This window comes from Nycticebus coucang, chromosome 2, assembly GCF_027406575.1.
Source record: "Nycticebus coucang isolate mNycCou1 chromosome 2, mNycCou1.pri, whole genome shotgun sequence".
In the NCBI taxonomy this organism is placed as follows: Eukaryota; Metazoa; Chordata; class Mammalia; order Primates; family Lorisidae; genus Nycticebus; species Nycticebus coucang.
The window spans coordinates 10,776,191-10,795,811 of NC_069781.1; the positions used below are offsets into that span (position 1 = coordinate 10,776,191).

A 19,621-nucleotide genomic window follows, 5' to 3' on the forward strand; every position below is an offset into this window, starting at 1 on the left:
CCCAAATTAAAACAAAGACAAAATTGCCCATGGAAATTTTAAAACTTTTATATAGCAGAACACATCAATAAGGCAAAAAGACATTGATTAAAGTGTGTAGGTGTCTGAACGTATAGCAGAGAAAAGGCTGCTATCTTTAAAACATAAAGAGCTCTTAAAAACAATGTAGAAAACTAAATAAGCAACTGAAAATACCTGAGTAAAGAGCATTCACAAGAGAAATACAGCCAGCCAATAAGCATGAAAAGATGTTCAACTCTAAAAGTGGCTAGGGCGGCACGTGTGGCTCAGTGAGTAGGGTGCTGGCCCCATATACTGAGGGTGGCAGGTTCAAACCCAGCCCTGGCCAAAGAGCAACAAGAAATAGCTGGGCGTTGTGGCGGGCGCCTGTAGTCCCAACTACTCGGGAGGCTGAGGCAAGAGAATCGCCTAAGCCCAGGAGCTGGAGGTTGCTGTGAGCTGTGACGCCATGGCACTCTACCAAGGGCTACAGACTAAAACTCTGTCTCAAGAAAACAAATAAATAAATAAAAATAAAAGTGGCTAAAGGTTATTAATTAAATACTGTTGAACATTAAAAATTCCCATGAAGGGGGCGGTGCCTGTGGCTCAAAGGAGTAGGGCGCCAGCCCCATATGCCAGAGGTGGCGGGTTCAAACCCAGCCCTGGCCAAAAACTGTAAAAAAAAAATTCCCCTGATGCTTGGCCAGCGTGAGGATGTAGAAAAAGTGTCCCCCAAGCACCACTGCTGGGGCTTTAAATGGGCCCACCCTTTCTGGGAGGCAAAATGGTAATAATATAATCTCTTCTAAAGAAAGGCTCAGGGGAGCAAAGGAAGGCGTACGAGGAAGTCTGCTGCAGCAGTGTAACAGCGAATAATCGGAAACAGCTCAAAAGTCAATCAATAGTGTATTGGTGAAATAAATTATGGCATAATCATAAAAGGGAACAACATGTAGTCATTAAAAAGAATGAGACAGACCTGCAAACTGGTGTGTGAAGACATACAAGACGTACGCCAAGACCAGAAGCAAGCACAGAGCCTGGGTATGAGCCCATGGAAGGTCTGTCTGTGCGTGTGCGTGCCCCAGGAGCTGACAGTAGGGGGTGTTCACCCTTCGCGTGTTCTCATAATATTTGCATTTTATAAACATGTACAACGTTCGTACTCAGGAGAAAACAATAAACAGAAAAAAAATTGAATTCCAATTGGCAGGGTAGCTGCTTAACATGATAAACTGCCCAAAAGGTCTTCCACAATTTATGGGAAGAGGATTGATCTTGTCTGTAGCATGATACAGAGGTTCCTAAGCTGCATCAGACTCCTGGGGAGTCTATGAAGCCGTGGTCTCAAGCTCCATCTCACATTTCAGAAGAAGACTAAGATTTCTTTTGCGCCTTCAGAAAGGCCATCTATTTAATTCATTTGTTAGGTTTCTGTGTTTTGGGCTGGAATTACCTCATCTCTGAAAGAAAGCTCTGTAGGAATTTGAATGGCAGCTCTGTCTTTGAACAATATATAAAAGGAAAATCAGAATAGGTTAACTTCCATCGTTTACCTAATTTTTATTTAATAGATGAAGTAAGCAGATTTCTTTCTCCAAGATTTCTTTCTGGCTGGTGAAAATACTCCATCTCAAAGGTGGAGAAAAGGCACCATATTTCTTGCTGCAGTTTATGATGCTGCCACTAGATGGTGGAAAGGGACCACACAGTCTCAGGCTGCACCACTTTCTTGCACAAAATTCGCTAACATTAATAAGCACAATGAAAGCTTTCCAAAAGTAGAGAGAATGAACAATTGTGCTGGAATATGAACATTTTGCTCTTATAAAATTGGGACTCTGCCATTTCATTACTGATACAAAAGTCTTCTGCCTCACTTTCTTCCTGCTGGAGGTAGGTCCCCATCTGCTCTCACCTCCTATATGAAGGAGTCCGCAGAAGCCCACGCACAGCAGACACCCAAAAGTTGAACAAAAATTCTTCCTACCTCATGCTGCCAAATGTATTTTCATTAATTCACCTCAACGTCATGACGTAAATGCTTGTGGAATCGGCCCCAAGCTAAATAAGCAATAAGCCCCATTTTTCAACACACAAACACATAAAGATGTCAGCTCAAACTGTTTACTAATTAACACTTAAAAAGACACAAATTAGATATGCGTGGCTAAGAGCAATTATAATCAAGACGAATTTCTCTAGTCATTTGGGAACTGAAAAAAAATGCCTAATTGCTGGAACCAATGTTTTAAAAACTGAAATCACGCCAGTTAGCAAATATGTTCATTTAAAAAACATTCCACGTGACTACACTCTTGAGGATTGACTACAAACATGAGAACAAGGAAAATATTTAGGTATAAAATTAAAATTTTAAGCTCCCTTAGATTTACAACTTCTTCATTAAATATGTCTGCAAACAGCAGCCCATAAAAACCTGTAGCAATTAAGTGGTTAAATGAACTGCCTCCCTTGTCAATTTTAAGGGAGTGATTAATATTAGATCGCCCCTTTACTAATTAGACTCTCCCTTGTCTTTTCAGCTTTAAAGTCGAATGAAAATGGAGGCTGTTTGCTCCACTAGGAGCCTGGTAAGCTAATGAGTGCTTCCTCTGCCACGGTGTTGATGGTGGCACCTGCTCAAGGGCAGGTGAGTGGCGAGGTTACTGGGAGGCTGGCAGCTGTCGGGGCAATGGCTCTGTGTGGAGCTGGAAGGTGCTCACCTGCCAGAGCCCTTTCCTGCTTTAAAAGCAATGAGGTCTGAGGCAAGGGGTGGCCAGTCAGCAAGAGGGAGGCTGGGACGACGAACTGCAGGATGGGGCGGTGGGTAGTGGGAGGGTAAACAGGCGACCAAGCTGCAGGATTATTTTAGAAGCTGCCGCCTGGGCTGCAGAGCTAGGGAGCTCCCACTCTGGCTGCGATGGGAATCCATCAGCTGGAGAAATGGGGCAACTGCTTACAAGGGAAATAAAGAGCGGCAGAGACAGAGAATATTTATATGCCCATCTTCTCACTCCGAGGGAAGATGCTTCATCACAGGGCTTAGCTGTGAAATTACACTTTTCCAGGCTCCCAAACGCATAGAGCCTTTTGTCTGGGCAGTGGCGAGAATGATAAGGGCTTTTCGGGACAACAGCCCCATGAGGTCGCTCACTGCCCTTGTGCAGTGTCAAACTGGCTGCTGCCCAGCCCCATGGCAGTGGGATAAGGTTCGGGTAGGCTGGAAAGGGCTCAACAGCCTGAGTGATGCCTCCAAAACCCTATGGCAGATCACTGAACATTTGAAGTCCAGGCTTCTCCCATAAAACAGGTGGATGCCACTTCCTCCACAGGGCATGGAGGGGTAAAGGAGAGAATCTCGGCAGCAGGATGCTGGGCTCGCTCACCCTGTGTGGGAACCCGGGGCAGATCAGGGAGGTGTGAGTGTGACAGGCCAGTGGGGAGATGTGTGCTCATGGGTCTGTGCCCCCAAAACCCAGAGGCAGTTCCCACCTTTACTTATTGTATCATTATTATTATTGCTGTTTTGGTTTATGGTGTAAAATACAAAGATTTTTAGTGAGCAAAGCAAATTTCCGAGCTGAGATCTCTCTTGCTGCGGGGTCCCTCACCAGACCCCTTATAAATGGAGCAAAAGCAGCAGCATCCCGACCCAGGGGACACCCAGCTGCTCTGGGGTCAAACACACACAGCTTGAGAGTGAAGGCCAGTGGGCTCTGGACACCGCTTTTCCTTAGACCTCAGCTCTCATGAGAAAGGCCAAGTGCAGTAGCTGAAAATAGCAATTTCAGGTTTATTTATGGAGAAAGTCCTCTGACACTGCTGCAGAAGAAGGAGCCGGCTCACCCGAGTGTGTGGACATCAACATACTAATCACCGTTAAATGCAACGCATGGCTGGGGTGGGTAACTCAGGTTAAATGGAAACTCCTCGGACTGCGGCAGACCCTTATGGTTTTGTGCCCTGTTTAACGTTTCTAACCTCTCCCCATTTCCCCACATTTTCTTTATGTCAACTTGAATTTACTTCAACAGTGAATACAGACCTGTATTTTTTTTTAACCCACCACTGAAAATGAGAAATACAGCTAGCCTTGGTCAGTCGGGGTGACGCTCGGACCCATGCATCGCTGGGGTGGGTCTACTCTGGTGCCCACCCTGTGTGTGTGGATAAGAACAGGGATGAGGATAATGATCAAGGCTGTGACAACAGCAGGGGCAGGGGAGGCAGGTGCTGCTTCAGGCCACCTATAGGGCCATCTCAGTCAAACCAATACATACTATGGGGTACGTATTTTTATCACTGTTCTGATTTTGCAGAAAAGGAAACAGAGGCTGAGCGTGGTTACGCGGAAGAGCTGAGTGCCAGACGTAGGTAGCTGACTCCAGAGCACGTGGCCCCACCCTCCTGCCTCTGGAACTCCCACATGCAGCCACACCTTGGCTTTGAGCACCTGACATCAGGATTGTACATTCTGAAGTAATGTGTTTGGGCCTGATTTTAGTCCTCAGAGCGGGGTAGAGAATTATGATCTATGGCAGGGGTGTCCAACATGCAGCCCGTGTGCCACATGCTCATTTTGTGAGGACTTTTTTTGCTTATCTGTGGTGCTGGATATCACGAAAAGTATGCACAGACTTTTGTTTGCTCTTCAGGTTTTGTTAGTGTTTGTGTATTTTCTATGTGGCCCAAGACAACTCTTATTCTTCCAAAGGGTGGTGGAGGAAAAACAAGGTTGGACATCTGTGGTTATGGGGTTCCTGAGGCATGCTCTGGGACCTCACTGGGACCCCCACCTGCTCCACTCTATCCCAGGGTCTCCCATCTTGTCGTGGGCCAGTTACTTTGCCTCTAGGAGTCTCAGTTTCTCCCCATTGGTCAGCACAGTGTGGGAACTGGAGATAATGCAGGAAAAGCCTAGAGCCTGAGTGAGCACTCAGCAGGTGCTGAAGCAGACAGTGTTATGTTAGGGCCACAGGTCAGAAGGCCAGAGGAGGACAGGAGAGCTGGGTATCTGGGTGGTTACACACCTGACCCACAGTGCTGGGGCTATTGATTGATGATGCCAGCTATTTCCACATATACTCATTACCCCCCACAAAATTCCCCTAAGAGACAGGTTCTATTGTTATCCCCAGTTGAAACAGAGAGGGTGTGACTGGCCCCCAGGCAGTGGTGGAGCCCGGTTTGTCCAGCTGTCCCACCCATGACCTCAGCCCTGCTTCACCACCTGTGAGCCAGGTGCACCACACCAGGTGGAAAGGCAGCGTTCATATGTAGGGGCCCTCGGAGTTGCCCCTTTTGATTTGGAGAAAGGCAGACATGAAACTCTCTGTGTACCTATATTTCTAATGCACTAGCCAGCCATCTTTTCCCTAAGTTATCAAAAAAAAATCTGTAGATGACAATCAGGTTTAGTTTTTATGATTTACTGAAAATCAAAGACAAAGGGGGGTTTTTTCGTCTTGTTTTTGCTATGACAGGTTTAGAAATTTGTTGTACTACATTGATTCAATTTTCCCTGATTTCAGCCATCTTTCAAAAATGCAACCTGCTTCTGCTAGCTGGGTACACAAGAGAAAACCCGAAGGAATGGAGAATATTGAAATGGTTCTACCATTTCCATCTTTGAGACAAATGTTCTTCTCAGAGGAGAGCTGGCTGCGGCGTGCGACTGCTTAACAACCTGCTGTACATAAAAGACGAGCCCCCATCTCCCTTCTCACAAAACAGGGGACACTGCAGGTCTGGCCTCCAGCTAGGCTCCATTATCCCCATGCTCTCTGCTCAGAGTCCTCTGTACTCCAATCCCAGTTTCTTTTTTTATAAAGAAAGAGTCCAAACTATCTGAGCCCAGGCTACCAGTGGGGCTGTGCTTATGGAGCACAGTGAATGGTGCCCTGACCCCTCCTCTATATCACAAGGGGGCTCAGCATTTCCCGAAGCTCTCCTGGTGGCAAATAACAAAACACAAGGGGGAAGAAAAGTCAGCCCTGTGTCCATCCCCCAATTTCTACCTCCTCTAAGCTGAGACATGTTTTAAAATGAAGCAGAACTGGTGGCTCTTTCACTGAAACCTCTTGACGTGGAGAAGATAAGACTTTGGTCGTATTTGACCAGACATTATAAATACATGAGAAGTAGGTCATTTTTTCTGTGAAGTAAATTTGATTGACACGGAAATGTTTTACTCAGATGGGCACCCACACCTGCCCTTCCTCCCCACCCTCCCCTGCTCTGGGCGGCCTCCTTACCTCTTTCTCAATTTCTGCTAGAGATTTGATGGTGATCCCCAAGAGATCAAAGGGCTGCATCTGAAAATACAGATCAAGTCACCCTCCCCGATGGCTGGAAAATGCTCCTTCACATTTACTTTCATGTGTGACCATTGTGAAATCTTAAACGGCCCTGTGGGATCTGGAGTTTCTCCAAACCCTTCCCGCAGGAAGCCTGTCCATGTAGCTCTGGTAGTTAGTGGGGTACAGGGAGGAGTCACGAGAGCACACTGCAGGGCCACGGCTGTGGGGCCAGCTCCTCATGCTGGGGACCACTGCTGGGTCATATGGCTGCGGCACCCAGGAGGCTCTTGGGGCTCCTGGAGGAGTGAGCTTGCAGCTGGCCGGCTCGGCCTTTCCTCTCCCTCTGCCAGGGCAGACTCGGCTGCGCTCTCTGTTGCTGCAGCTGTGGTGTGGGAGCGCCCAAGGCTCTCACCAGAGGCCACCCTGACCGCTGCATCTGTACGGTGGCAGTGGGTCTGAGCAACTGCAGGAGTCTCTCACCCAGGACAGGAGCTGGGGGCAATTCCAGGACTTTGGAAATACCAGGTGAATGAAACAACTGCCGAACAATTATCATTTGAGAAATCAATGTGGTAAAAAATGGTAACATTGCATTTTAATGAGCGTTTCTAAAACGCTATAATGATTGGGGACCTTCCTTTGAAAATACTGGCTTTTCAACAGACAGCCTAAAAAATCAAATTTGTGGGAGGCACACGAAGCCTGGGCTGAAATGCCCAGAGAGCAGAGGGAGCCCAGTCTGTTAGGCCCCTGGTCTGAGTCCCTTGTGGGCACGTTAGTTAGTGTTCTGTGCTCCCGAGAGTGGCCTGTGGCTGGCTTCCTGGTGGCCTGGGATGAGCAGGTGAAGCCTGAGGGCCTGAGGGTCTTGAAGTGTAGCAGCCCAGGGGTGGGAGTGGGCCTAAAGCCTCCACTGAGCTGGCAGGGATTTCCTGCGAGATTGGTGCCGTAGTCTAAAGGACTGGATTCAAACGAGGCTCATGCTTCCGTAAGATGTGGTGGCAGGTTAAATCCCCACATCGTCTGCCTCTTATAGAGCCTTGTGGGCCAGCCCTCCAGGCTCAGCCACACACTCAATGAGATGAGCAGGAGGTGCTGGGCAATGGGCCTGGCCCGAGTCCCAGGCCTTGAGCACTTGCTGAGTCGGCAGCACCAGGCAGCAGCATCTTCACTTGGGTGATCTTGGGATGGAGCCACTGAACCAGACACTCTACCCCGGCTGCTCTGCCAGTAGCCGCTGAACAAGTTGGCTCTTTGTGCTGCCAGCCTGAGTGGCGTGAGAGCGGGGCTGCCTGCCTGCGCTGCCTGGGACCCAGCAGAGGTCCAGCTGTTGTATCATTAGGCGCTAACTACCCCACTAAACTTTCCCGATTTGGAGCTGGTGAGCAGGACAGAGTAGCCTCTCCCAGGGACCGGCGGGAGAGGCGCCAGCATCTCCATGGCAACATGGCCAAGTGGAGTCGGCTGAAGTTACTCAAGCTCTGTGTGTCACGTCATGAGCATTTTTCAAGATTAAGCTGCTTACCAGAAGGGTTTGGAGGAGGCCTATTATATTTCATGAAAATGGAAACTACAGAGCAGGTCAAATCGTAAGCCGGGTGGTTTTCGGCTGGATCCAAGAAAAACACTGAAGGATTCTTTAGCTGGTGCCCAAACCGGGGCCCTCACATTTATTAGCTACTCAAAGCAAACTTCTGCAGAAAGGACAGAAACCAGAAACGAGATTCCTGAGCGGGCATGGAGTGGGCCCGCACCACTGAGAGAGGGCCCCTGTCATACTGGGGACAGGCGCCACCTCAGTGAGGACCTCAGGAGTGCTAGGTGGGGTCTCCAGCCCAGCACAGAGCCCCACAGTACCCTGAAAGGTGGCATGTTGCATGGTCTGGGGTCCAGCTTTCGGGCTTGGCCAGCTGACTCTTTGTTACTAATAATGGCTCGGGGCCCAGCCTGTGTGAGTGTGCTCACAGGTACTGTGGAGTCAGTGGTGGCCTGGTGTGGGCAGGAGCCCACAGGTAGAGGTTCTCTGCACACACACGGTGGCCTCTGAGTCAGAGCAGGACACAGCGCCTACGACGGGAAAGTCAGGCAGGCTCCCTTGTGAGGGAAACTTGTCACCACTAAATAAGGAAGGACCAAACTTTATAAAGTTGGACTTAAAAAACAAAGACCTGTCACAAGGGCCAAGTTCAGTTTATCCACCATCGCGTGTGACCAGGAAAAGCTTGGCTGCACCTGAGCTGCCAGCCAGCCTGTCTCGCTCTCCTCCTATCCCTCAGAGATCCTTTCCCTTCACTCTTCAGGCTCCTGTTGCACAAGGTACTGGCTGAAGGGGCCATGGACGAGCAGAGCCTCCCCAGCCCTCAGGAAGTCACTGTCATTGGGCTGTAGGGTCACCTTCCAGAGGGAGAGAGGCTATACAGGTAGATGTGAGACCAGTGGGGGCCGAGAGTGTGAGGGCCACCAGGGCAGCCCCGCGCTGTGGAAATCAGGATGGAGGGACTTCAGGTTGGGGGTGGCAGAGGAAGGGCAATCATGCATAAGACTTACACTTTCTGGAACACAAGAAAACTTCTCTGAAATCATAAAAGGCACACCATCCATTGCTGCAAAAGAAGAAAAGAAGAAAATGGCATTGAAGACACTGACCATGTTCAGGGACCTAAGACGTCAATACCGCGAAGGACAAGTCTCTGGCAGGGAGCAGCTGACACCTAGCACAGGTGGACGGGAGCCCTGGGGTGAGGCAGGCGCCGCCCCCGCTCCAGAGATGCACAGCCTGGAGAGGAAGCGGGTGCCTCACCATCCCCCAACACCAGCCCGAAGTGCAGACAAGAGCTCCGGGAGCAGAGCAGGGCGGGTCTAGGCCCCCCACACCCCAAGTCTGGCCTTCAACTTGCAAGTGGTAGAACCCAACCAGTGGCTGATAGCCGGAAAAGGGGGACAGAGGCTCTACAAAGAGGCCGGCAGAAGGCACATCACGAGACATTTCCTAGCTGCTGGTGGGCCTGTGGGAGAGAGTAGCTGTGGAGTCAGACTGAGTTTGGATCACAGCTGTGATTTCAGATGAAGAACTGAAGTCACATTTAAAAGGAGGATGGCACTGCCTACGGAAAGGGGTGCTTCCGAGTGGGGTGAGAAGTGTCATGTGTGGGGTCCCGGTTTGGCACAGGCTCAGAGGGGTGCTCTGCAGGTGGGGGCGATGTTCGTTCAGCCTTGCTGACTCTCAGCTGCTTGGTCCTGGGGCCTCAAGGGCTGAACCTCAGGTGCGCCAGTGATTTTAACCGGATAAGAAAGCAAGGGTGTGGGGCGGGGACAAAAGGGACGAAGACAGGGCTCCAAGGGGAGGTTCTTTTCCTGCACCCGGTCCCAGGTCCTCACTGCTAAGGCATGTGGAGAAAACCCCAAGCTGGAGCGTGCCTCTGTGGGCAGTGTTTTCCCCGTGACCCACAGCGTCAGGGAGGACTCTGGCTCCACGCCCTGCTGGAAGCCTTGCCACACGGGAGGACCAGGTCACACTGCACAAGATACAGTGTGGCACGCACAGTGTGAACACTGGATGCCTCGCAGGCGTGGCTGGGACCCAGGCAGAGACTTCTCCTGACATCTGAGCAGAGTCAGGAGTGAGAGGGGCCCAGCGGTTAGGGCTGGGGCCTCACCCCAGGGGCTGTAGTTTTGTGGTAAATTGTGGTTTTCAGAGAAATGGAGTGAGAAGAATGGGAGCCTTGGTGAGTGGGTTCCCCAGGAAACAACACTCCGTGCTTCCCCAACATGCCCTGAAACCAAGACTTCTCTGGTATCTAAGTGGTGGGCAGTTTTTCTCAGTCCTAATAAAGAGCAGCAGAAGCAGGAGGAAGGAAGTTAGAGAAAGAGGAAGTTTGGGATGAATCTTCTCTGGCTGGCAGAAGTTGTCAAAGGGCTCATTTTAAATTGTTCACGCTTTATTTCAGGGAGAGCTTCTCCCTAAAATAAATGAAACCTTTTCATGAGAGCTTCTCTGGCCAGTACGAAGAAACAGACACAGCTTAGCTGGCCCCAGCTGGTGCACTGGAGCCTCCCTCCCCTTCTGCCCGAAGCCAGGCTGCTAGGCTCTGACAGAGACATTGGGCAGAGGCCTCCTGGCATCACAGGTGCTCGGCAACCTGCCCTGACTGTCCAAAAGAGGTGAGGGCAAGGGGAAAGGCCCATCACACGCTCAAACACACCAGTGAAATCTGGGCACCTAACCGTATGTACTCATTTACAGATGAAAAAATTCAGCAGTGAATAAAGGACCCGCAAAAAGCCACAAAGCCTTCTAGAGAGGCACAGAACCAAGTCCCACCTAATACCCAGGATGAGGTAACCAGCTCCTACCAGCTCCCAGCATGGTTTGCCCAATACCAGCCATAAGCCAACGCTTACTCCATATGGCACTCGGACTTCTGAGCCCTTCCTGAGTCAGGTCAGGGGCTCGTATCAGTTTTGAACGTTTTACAGATCTGGAAGCAGAGCTTCACAGAAGTCGGAGCAGTAGGAAGCAGTGACCCCAAAGCCCTAGATGGCATGGCATTCTTTACCACTCCTGTAATTCCTGAACCCACGTGGCTTGTCACTTTTGCGATCTGTAGTGTTATTTGGCATGAGGTATAGAGCACTTTTTTCAGGGTGACTTTCAGACCTCCTGTGTTTCAAGAGCTTATGTGTTAAAAAGGTGGTCAGGTGATCTGTAGAGACCTGATTGCCATCGGGATCTGAAAGCTGGGGAGTCCTGGGACTGCAGAGAGTAAGGGAGAAGGGGTTCCACTCTGGCCAGAGCTGACGGTCCTAAAGGCTAGGGCAGGGTAGGATTTCCAAATGGGGTCCCGGGTGCCTTTCAGGCCCCTTGGCCCTCGCACATGGCCCCTTTGCCACCCTCACCTCCCTAGGCCCTCCATGCACGCACTCTACCGGCCTCCTGGGGTCTGCTGGGGGCCTCTCCAGCTGGAGCCCTCCCCAAGCCTCCCTTCCTGGAGGGTCCACACGAGGCTCACCTCTGCCTGGGCTGGGTGGGGAGGGTGGGCCCCCCCGCAATGGGGCTCAGGCCTGGGGCACGTGTCTAACCTCTCTGAGGACTTGGGGAATAGATGACTCCCACCCGCCCCTGCTGATGCTGGGGACGAAAGCCACGGATGGAAGAAGGCTGAGAATCACCTTCTAGACACTGAGGAGGTCTAAGCAGGGAGGGAAATTTAGAGCAGTAATTTACTGAGGTGAAATCACGTAATATAAAGTGAGCCATTCAGTGGCATTGAGGATATTCACAATGTCGTGTGACTGCCACCTCTAACTAGTTCCAAAACCTTCCCCTCACTTCAAGGAAAACCCCTTCTCCTTTAAGTAGTTTCTTCCTCCTCTCACAAGGAGCGTCTCTCTCCTCCCAGCTGATGGATGTGTCTCTGAAAGTGAAGAATTCAGAAACACAAGCCACCTCTTAAGACTCGCCGCCTGTCTGGGCCTGGTGGCCTGACCTCCTATGGGGCCGTGATCCTGCCTGCCAGCTGTGGCAAGGGTGAGGGGGAATGAGTTTGTCCAGAGTGGCTGGCCTGACTTGGAGGGCTTTACACAAAAATGGAGGTGAAAAAACAATTTGTAAAACAATATAATAACACTAGCCTTTTCATGTATATGTAATATGTAGATCTTACCACGTATCTGTATGATAAATGATATGTAATACACATCTACATGATGTGTGTACACGAGAGTGCAAACACACACCCACCTGCAATCCTGACAGGGCCCTCTCTTAGCCACTCTGTGCCCAGGGGTGGGTAGAGGGCCCAGGGCACCTCCCAGTCGGGGTGGCAGAGGCTCCCTGCAGGGGCCCTTCCCCATGCCACCTTCCAGACCTTCCGGGGAACCTGAGGAGTTGTGGGGCCAATGGCCTAGCGGCCCATGCAAACACATCAAGGTGTCTGTGGAAGGCACACCTCTGGTCCCTGGATAGGCTGGAAGGTAATTTCTTCACAGAAAAGCCTCTTGAGAAGTGATACTCTCAGGGGAACATACTAGAACAGCCCCCTGGGGAAGAGGGGAGGGGAGACACATTCCTGATACTGAAGAACAGCAGTGGTGGGGTGGCCTGCAGCACCTGGCGGCCGACACAGCCCGGCTAGGCCAGCGGCAAAGGCGACAAGCATTGCTGGGACTTGGTCCTTCCTGCAAGAAGGCACTATCTGACACAGTGATGCAGACGGGAACCCTGGGACAAATCACTGCTCTATGTCAGAGTTCATGACAAAAAGATGGGCACCGTCAGACAGAAGACAGACTTGAACGAACTCAGGAAAAAAAGACGACTGGACAGGATCCTGGAGCTCCAGATCCTCACCCTCTCACAAAACGGGGTCTCCCACCACCAGGGGCCAGTGAGAGGAACCAAGCCACCAGACGCACTTACTTTCTAAAAATCTAGTACGTTAAAGATTAAGGCAGGCGGAAAGATGTGGCTTTCAGCAAAGCATGTGACAAAATTTCTCATGTTATCCATGTAGACAAGATGGATAAATGTGGCTGGTAATGTTAAAGTTAGGAGAATCCATAACTGGTTGAATTAAACATTCAAGGAGCTGATTAATAGACGGATGTTAACCCTGAGTGAACCTCTGGAGGGTGCCCAGGGCGTTATCAATTACTTAAATGAGGACATGCACAGTATGCTTATCTAACACGTGGCTGACGGAAAGCCTAGGTGGATAGTCTATCAACTAGATAACAGAGTGGAATCCAATAAAGATCTCAAAAGTTGGGATCATGGGCTAAACTTAACAGATGGAGTTTACCAGAAGTCAGCGTAGAGTCCTGCAGTTTGGGTCTCACTGCTGTATTAGCTGTGATGAGGGAGGAAAAATGCCTTGGTTGTGGTCACGTAAGTCAAAGATGTGATTTGTTTGGCTATTTGGAAAGGGGGGCGGGTATCACCAGATGAGAGTTCTGCAGTCCTGGCGCCCAAGAGGAGGAGTTGCCTGTCTGGGTCTCCCCTGAGCTTGAGCCTGGCCAGGACTGTACTCTCAGGGGTCATCCTGGGGCCCTTTGAGGAGGTCAGATGGCAAGGGAATCCAAAGTCAGGCTACACGAGGGAAGGAGAAGCAGGTGTGATGCCCCAGGAAGGCATAGTTCTGCCCATTTCTGTTCATCCTAGCTCCAGCCTGGCGTCCCCTGAGCCCAGCGTGGGGCCTCGCACGTGTGAAGTGCAGCAAAATGGGTGGCTTAGTTCAGAGAGGAGAAAACACAAGAGTGAACAGAATCTAGTGACAGAACATATTTCAGACCTGTCATAGGAAGAGGGGCTGGACAGATCACACCCAGTCCTGGGGGAGACGTCACCTTCCTCTGGGGAAGATGCAGTGAGGCCAACCCCACCCCAACTCAGGGGACAGCGGGCAGCACTGGCCGAAGGGCCCCGGTTGACAGCCAAGGTTGGGGGCTGGGGGCTGTGTGTGTTGGGTAGAATGCTGATCTGTGGGGCCACTAAATCCTTCCTGATTCCATAGCATCAAGGCTACTCTTCTCATCTGGGCCACCTTTCCATATTTTAAAGATACGTTTGCCAAACTTATCTTAAAATCAACGGCATATATTCTTCACGTGATCCAAAAGTGTCCGTGGATCACCTCCATCCTGGCTTCTTGTGGGGGTCATGTTTACTTCCTTCCTTTCTTTTTCCCCAGCTAACCCTGGCATTTTGTTTTCACTGCTCTTCTGGAGCTGTGACAACATTCTAGTATTCAGGCTACTGCTGAGTCCCACTCGGGTCGGCACATTGTCCCAGGAGCCAGAGACAGAGCTGTGGCTGAGTGGCCTGCTCTCACAGAGCCACATGCAGGGTGCACATTCGCATCCTGACCTGCCCTCCCCCTCATCCTGGGCCTTTCTTGGCGGGGGCTTCTCACTGATACTGCCTGGCTGGTCTGTGGTCACGACTCCAAAACAGGGATGGAGCCTGTTCTCTCCTCAGTGGAGCCAGAGGTGGCACGTTGGGTGCAGCGGCCTCTCCAGGCCCCACAGCTCTCAGTGTGACATGACAACGGCCCTCAAGCCTAGGAGGTAACGGTCATTCTTCCCTGGCTCAGTTCTACAAAGGAGAGAAAAGGAAAGGAAACTCACATTTACTGCCCACACTGGAGGTCATAAGCACGCATCCAATAAATAACTCAGCCCTCAACAGGAGGTCTGCAAGTCATGTTTATGGAAACTGAGGCTTAAAGGAGTTACAGGCTTGGAAGGAGCCAGGATTGAAACCCGGAGTCCAGCCTGTGCTGGCCTGTGGTGGGTTGTGGTGGCCTGGGAGCTCAGCAGACCTGAGTCTTCCCTGCCGCTCAGCAGGCACAGATCTGTGGCTGTGCGTGGGCCACCTCCCCTCCCCTGGCCATCATAAATGCCCTGTCTGTACAACTAGGGTGATACTGCAGCTCTCTGAGAAGGCTGCAGAGAGGTGAAAAGAAGGAGATCAGACAAGAGACGGAGGGAAAGTGCCCACCATGTAGGGAGGGCTACTGGCCAACTCTGGCTTTGCTGTCACCAGAGCCATGTGCCAGGCAGGTCTCCTTTCAGGGCCAAGCCAGTGTTTTCTTCTTCCTCTGTGGTTGTGTTTTTTTTAATTTCTTATTTTTGACGGCACTTTTAACAAAACGCTGATCCACAGCATCGGGTAAAATCCAGCAGATGAAAGCAAGGATGTGCTGCGGGCTCCATAGCGCAATTAGCATTCTCCTAAACAAACGAGCTGCAACAGAGCTGTAATTAAGCAGGCCTGTAATTAAGTATATGCCCTTTATCATAACGATCATGCTTAAAAATGGCATGATGCACGGAACTCTGTTATTAATGCTGTAATCCCAAACTGAAGTGTGAGTACATAGGAATCAGCATGTCAGGCCTGTCACCAGAGTGTTTGTAAAATACATTAAAGAAAAAACCCAGAAAACAATGAGCTCATTCAACTGTTCTTTTTACAATCAGGCACTACAAGTCAAGAGGATTGTGAATGCTTACAGATTCTGCAGGGTTTAAACAAATAAAGCTCTAATCTGCTACTGTATTAATCCCACCCCCTATTGTAATGAAAGAAAAAGGGGGTGGTGGGGATTTTTTTGCCAGCTGACCCCAATACCTGTCTTTGCTATTCTGGGGGAAGCAGTCCCATTTGCATGCTGTATTTGTTTGGACATAAAATTGGATTCCTGCTTGCACAGACAGCTCTGCCATGAATCTGTAGGAACTCTGCCTGGCAAGGGGATGGGATGATAGCTTCTCGTCCTCCCCTCGTGTGGGAACTGTAATTTTACTTGCCAAGGCAACCCCCCACAGCCATCCCTTGCTTCTCCCCTCCAGGCACACCCTTATGCTTCCACAGGCTCCACATGAACCCTCTCCTGACTGACTCCCCCGGGCTCTGGACTTGGGACTACCCTATCGCACAGGAATACCCACAGTTGCTCAGGGCTGCCAACCCTTTCCACACTGACATCTCAACAAGCAGAATCTAATCAACACACAGATTAATTTCAACATGCTTGATAAGAGTCATAAAGTCATGTGGTAAAATTAAGAAAAAAATACCTCCATTACCAGCATCTCAATTCTTATCTGCTTAGAGTTGTCAAGCAGTGTTACGTGAACTCAAGTAACGGTATCTCAAAAGCACTTGCAGAGATGAGGGTGAACAGCGTGCTCACTGGTAGGGAGTCATTTTTGGAATAAAATTCAATGCAACTGGAACACTGGGAGGCCTTTACTTCTGTGTACCCGTTCAGGGCTTGGGAGATGTAAATAACCACCAACCTCAACCCTTCCTTCTCTCCTTTCTGGAGGGGTTTCAAAAGTCCTTTATAATTTGTGGTGGGAAAAATACCATGACTCAACATCTCAAGGCCATTTCTCAAAACTCATTTGCAAATCAAAACATGTAGACTGTTTTGCTTTCTTGGCGGTTTCACTTTGGGGACGTTCCTTGGAAGATATCTGTAGATGCCTTCAGAGCCGTCTGCTCAGTGACATTCCAATTGAGTTTACACCAGGCCAATAACTTCCTTTGAGAACCCAAAAGTGATTTGTTTGCCATTATTCATAAGTCAAAAGGGGACATTTATCGGCCACAGCCAGGACCCCCGAGTCCCACACACCAGGCAATACCCTGGCAGTAGGGAGCACAGGCGACAGGCAGGTTCAGCCACTTGTTAACTGTGTGGCTTTGGGCGAGTCACTTCACCTCTGAGTCAGATTTTTGTCTGTCAAACAAGGAAAAGCACGACCACTCTGCAGCCCTTCTGCGAGGGGTGAAATAGCAGACAGGAAGGGACTGAGCATGGCCTGACTGACGGGAGACACCTAGCACACGGGAGGTGGCTGTGATTTTCTGAACGCAGCAGCAGGGATCAGGCTGCGCCTCTCACTGGCTGTCTGATTTAGGACATGTGTTTAATCCTTCTGATCCTCTCTTCCCCAACTATGGAAGAATGGAAATAGTAATACCTGGATGGGTATGAAGTTTGAAGGAGATAAAAACATGAAGCCCTGGGTGGGGACTGAGGGCTCCGTAATTGTTCTCTCTTGCTACGTTATTGTTACTGCTGCACAGGGAACAACGCCTCTCCATGATAACGCAAGTATGGCCATATTAAATTACATAACCCACTGGCTGCGGGTCCTGATCCAAAGACCTTCAAGGTGGGGGATCAATGCTCACAGAGGCATAACTCACGGGGTCCCCAGACCCTGACTCTCCCTGAGGTGTCATCTCCGGTGTTACAAGACAAACCTGTCTCTGAAGCAAGGCCCACGCCGAGTTCAGGAAGCTTAATGTCCCCTGAAAAAGAGCCCTCCAAACACAGTGAAGAAAACTATCCCCAGGTGTCAGGAGGTGAATTTTCTAGGTTAGTCCCTAATGTCGCACTCTTCAAAATAAAAGTGACTTCCCACCACAAGGAGAGTTCTCTGCGGTTCTACGGGGCATGGGCCCCGATCTCTACACGGAACACCTGAAAGCCACCTTATCTCTCCTCATCTGCAGAGTCTGGGCCCTGGAGTGCTTGGCTGCACCTCAGGCAGGTCCAGGAGTTCTCTAGAAGCCAAGGGAGGAGGGGAGGAGGGGGGCTACCCCACAGTCCACACCCAGGAGAAACTTAAAGTATATCATTGAGAACATTTCATTAAAGAGCTTTTTTAAAAATAAAATCTTCATAAATATTATATTTAATGGCTTGGGGAAGAGACCAACTGCATTTTGCTCAAGGTAAAGATAAAAACCAACTGAGTGACACTTACCTATGTGAATAAAAGGTGCCTAGGTGGTTAAGGGCCATTGGGTAGGTGACTGTGTCTGCTGTCCACAGTGAACAAACACAGAAACTCTGTGGTGAGCGGCTACCAAAGGGACTTTGTAAATGCAGAATAAAAGCAGAACTGAGGTCCAACGCACTAGGAGTGACTACAGCCTCTGGAAGGCATGGTCTGAATATGCAGTTGAATCTGCAGCCACAGTTTGTGTTACTGAAGGCAAAGGACTGACGGTGGGACAGGTGCCACCTGCACCTGCTGGGCACCTGCCCCACCAGCGAAGCATCAGCTAGAGCCGCCCACCCGGGCTGGGGGCCTCAGCCAGGAAGGAGCCACTTTTTCTTGCAGGGCTCTTTTTCATCTTCTGGAAACCAATACATACATATTTTTAAGATGTCTTTTTTTAAACCTCAACACATGAATAAATGTATTTTCTAAAGAAACCATCCCAATAGGACAGCTACATTAAAGCAGCCCTTAAATCCAGAGCCTGATCCCAGGACCCTCCTCAGGGAAAGCCCTGGGAGTGGCCCGTGCACCGTCTCTGGGGTCCCCACCTAGCCTGTTTTCTACGCATTTACATATGTGTTTGCACATTTACAAGAAATACAGAATTTTGTTTCCTATGTGTTTGTGTTAATAAAAGCAGCATCATAGCATAACTTTTGCAATTTACTTTTTTTCACTTAACTGTCACAAAGCTTTCCACGCCAATACCTATAGCTCTACCTTAGTCTTTTTAATAGTTGTATAAAAACAGAGGCACCCAGGGCCAGCTCACAGGAAGCCTAGACTGCCAGTCTAAGTGGCCCAGAGGTCACTATGTGGTCTCGGGGAGCTATTGAAGGGTTTTTGAGCTGGTGAGAGAAATGGTCAGATTGATATTTTTAAAATACCTCTTTGTGGAGGAGGGGAGAAGGGATTGGAGGATGTGAGGCCGCAGCAGGAACACCAGTGAGGAGGTTTTGTTTTGTTTTGAGATAAAGTCTCACTTTATCCCCCTCGGTAGAGTACCATGGCATCACAGCTCACAGCAACCTTCAACTCCCAGGCTTAGGCGATTCTCTGGCCTCAGCCTCCCAAGTGGCTGTAAGAACATAGGAGGGCAGGCCCGAAGGACATTTCAATGGAAGAATCAAGAGATGTGGCCACTGGCTGCCAAGGGACTTGGGGCCAGTCAAGGTGACTCCAGGATTCTGGCTCAAACGACTGGGAAGATGAGAGGCCAGACAGACACTGACACTTCTTTTGAGAAGTGGCTGATTAAGGACTTGGCAGGGAAAGAGCAAGCCAGGAACATACCGTTGGGCCAGAAGGTGAAGATGTTCTCAAAGAATCCCGGGAGTGGAGCAGAAGGACGCAGGCACCAGCCCACGGGCTTAACACAGAACACACTGAGCATCAAAATAGATGATGCTAAGATGATGATAAGAATGAATAAGAATCCACTAGTCTACATTGACATACATAAACAAACTAGGGATAAAGGAAAGGTCTTCCTTCTAATAAAATGCAAACTAATACCTACTGAAGGAACGAGGGAATTATGAAAATCAATGGACACTAAAGCCGTAGGTGAAAATCTGATGAGGAACAAGTTATTCACATAGTCCTGAAATATCTTTCACATACTACGTATTAATTACAAAGAGAAAAACACTAACTATAGTGAAGAAACTTGCAAACGGCACCTTAACCAGGTAACCCAAGCTAACTTTACCAATAGTGGGTCATGCCCATACCAGGAGCCTGGTGATAGGGCGCTCTGAGGATGACAAAGTATCCTTCGGTGGTGTTCCTGCCAAAAATGAGTAAAATAAGTCTAACAATGAGGAATTATCCAACAAGTCCAAACTGAGGGTTAAGGCACTAAAGTACCCTGTTTCCCCGAAAATAAGACATCCTCCGAAAATAAGACCTACTTATAGGAAAGATAAGACGTCCCCTGAAAATAAGACCTAGTGCATCTTTGGGAGCACACCTTAAAATAAGACACTGTCTTACTTTTGGGGAAACAGGGTAGA

General features: G+C 49.6%; 1 protein-coding gene across 2 annotated transcripts in view; it reads right to left on the reverse strand.

Moving 5' to 3' along the window:
• Positions 1–19,621, reverse strand: part of MVB12B (multivesicular body subunit 12B) — a 177,517-nt gene that overhangs the window by 12,252 nt on the left and 145,644 nt on the right. For both annotated transcript variants that reach the window (XM_053562258.1, XM_053562264.1), the window contains exons 8-9: positions 8,850–8,905; positions 6,261–6,320 (exon numbers count right to left, since the gene is read on the reverse strand). In XM_053562258.1, the coding sequence (XP_053418233.1) occupies positions 6,261–6,320; positions 8,850–8,905 (116 nt within the window). The remainder of the gene's footprint in view (positions 1–6,260; positions 6,321–8,849; positions 8,906–19,621) is intronic.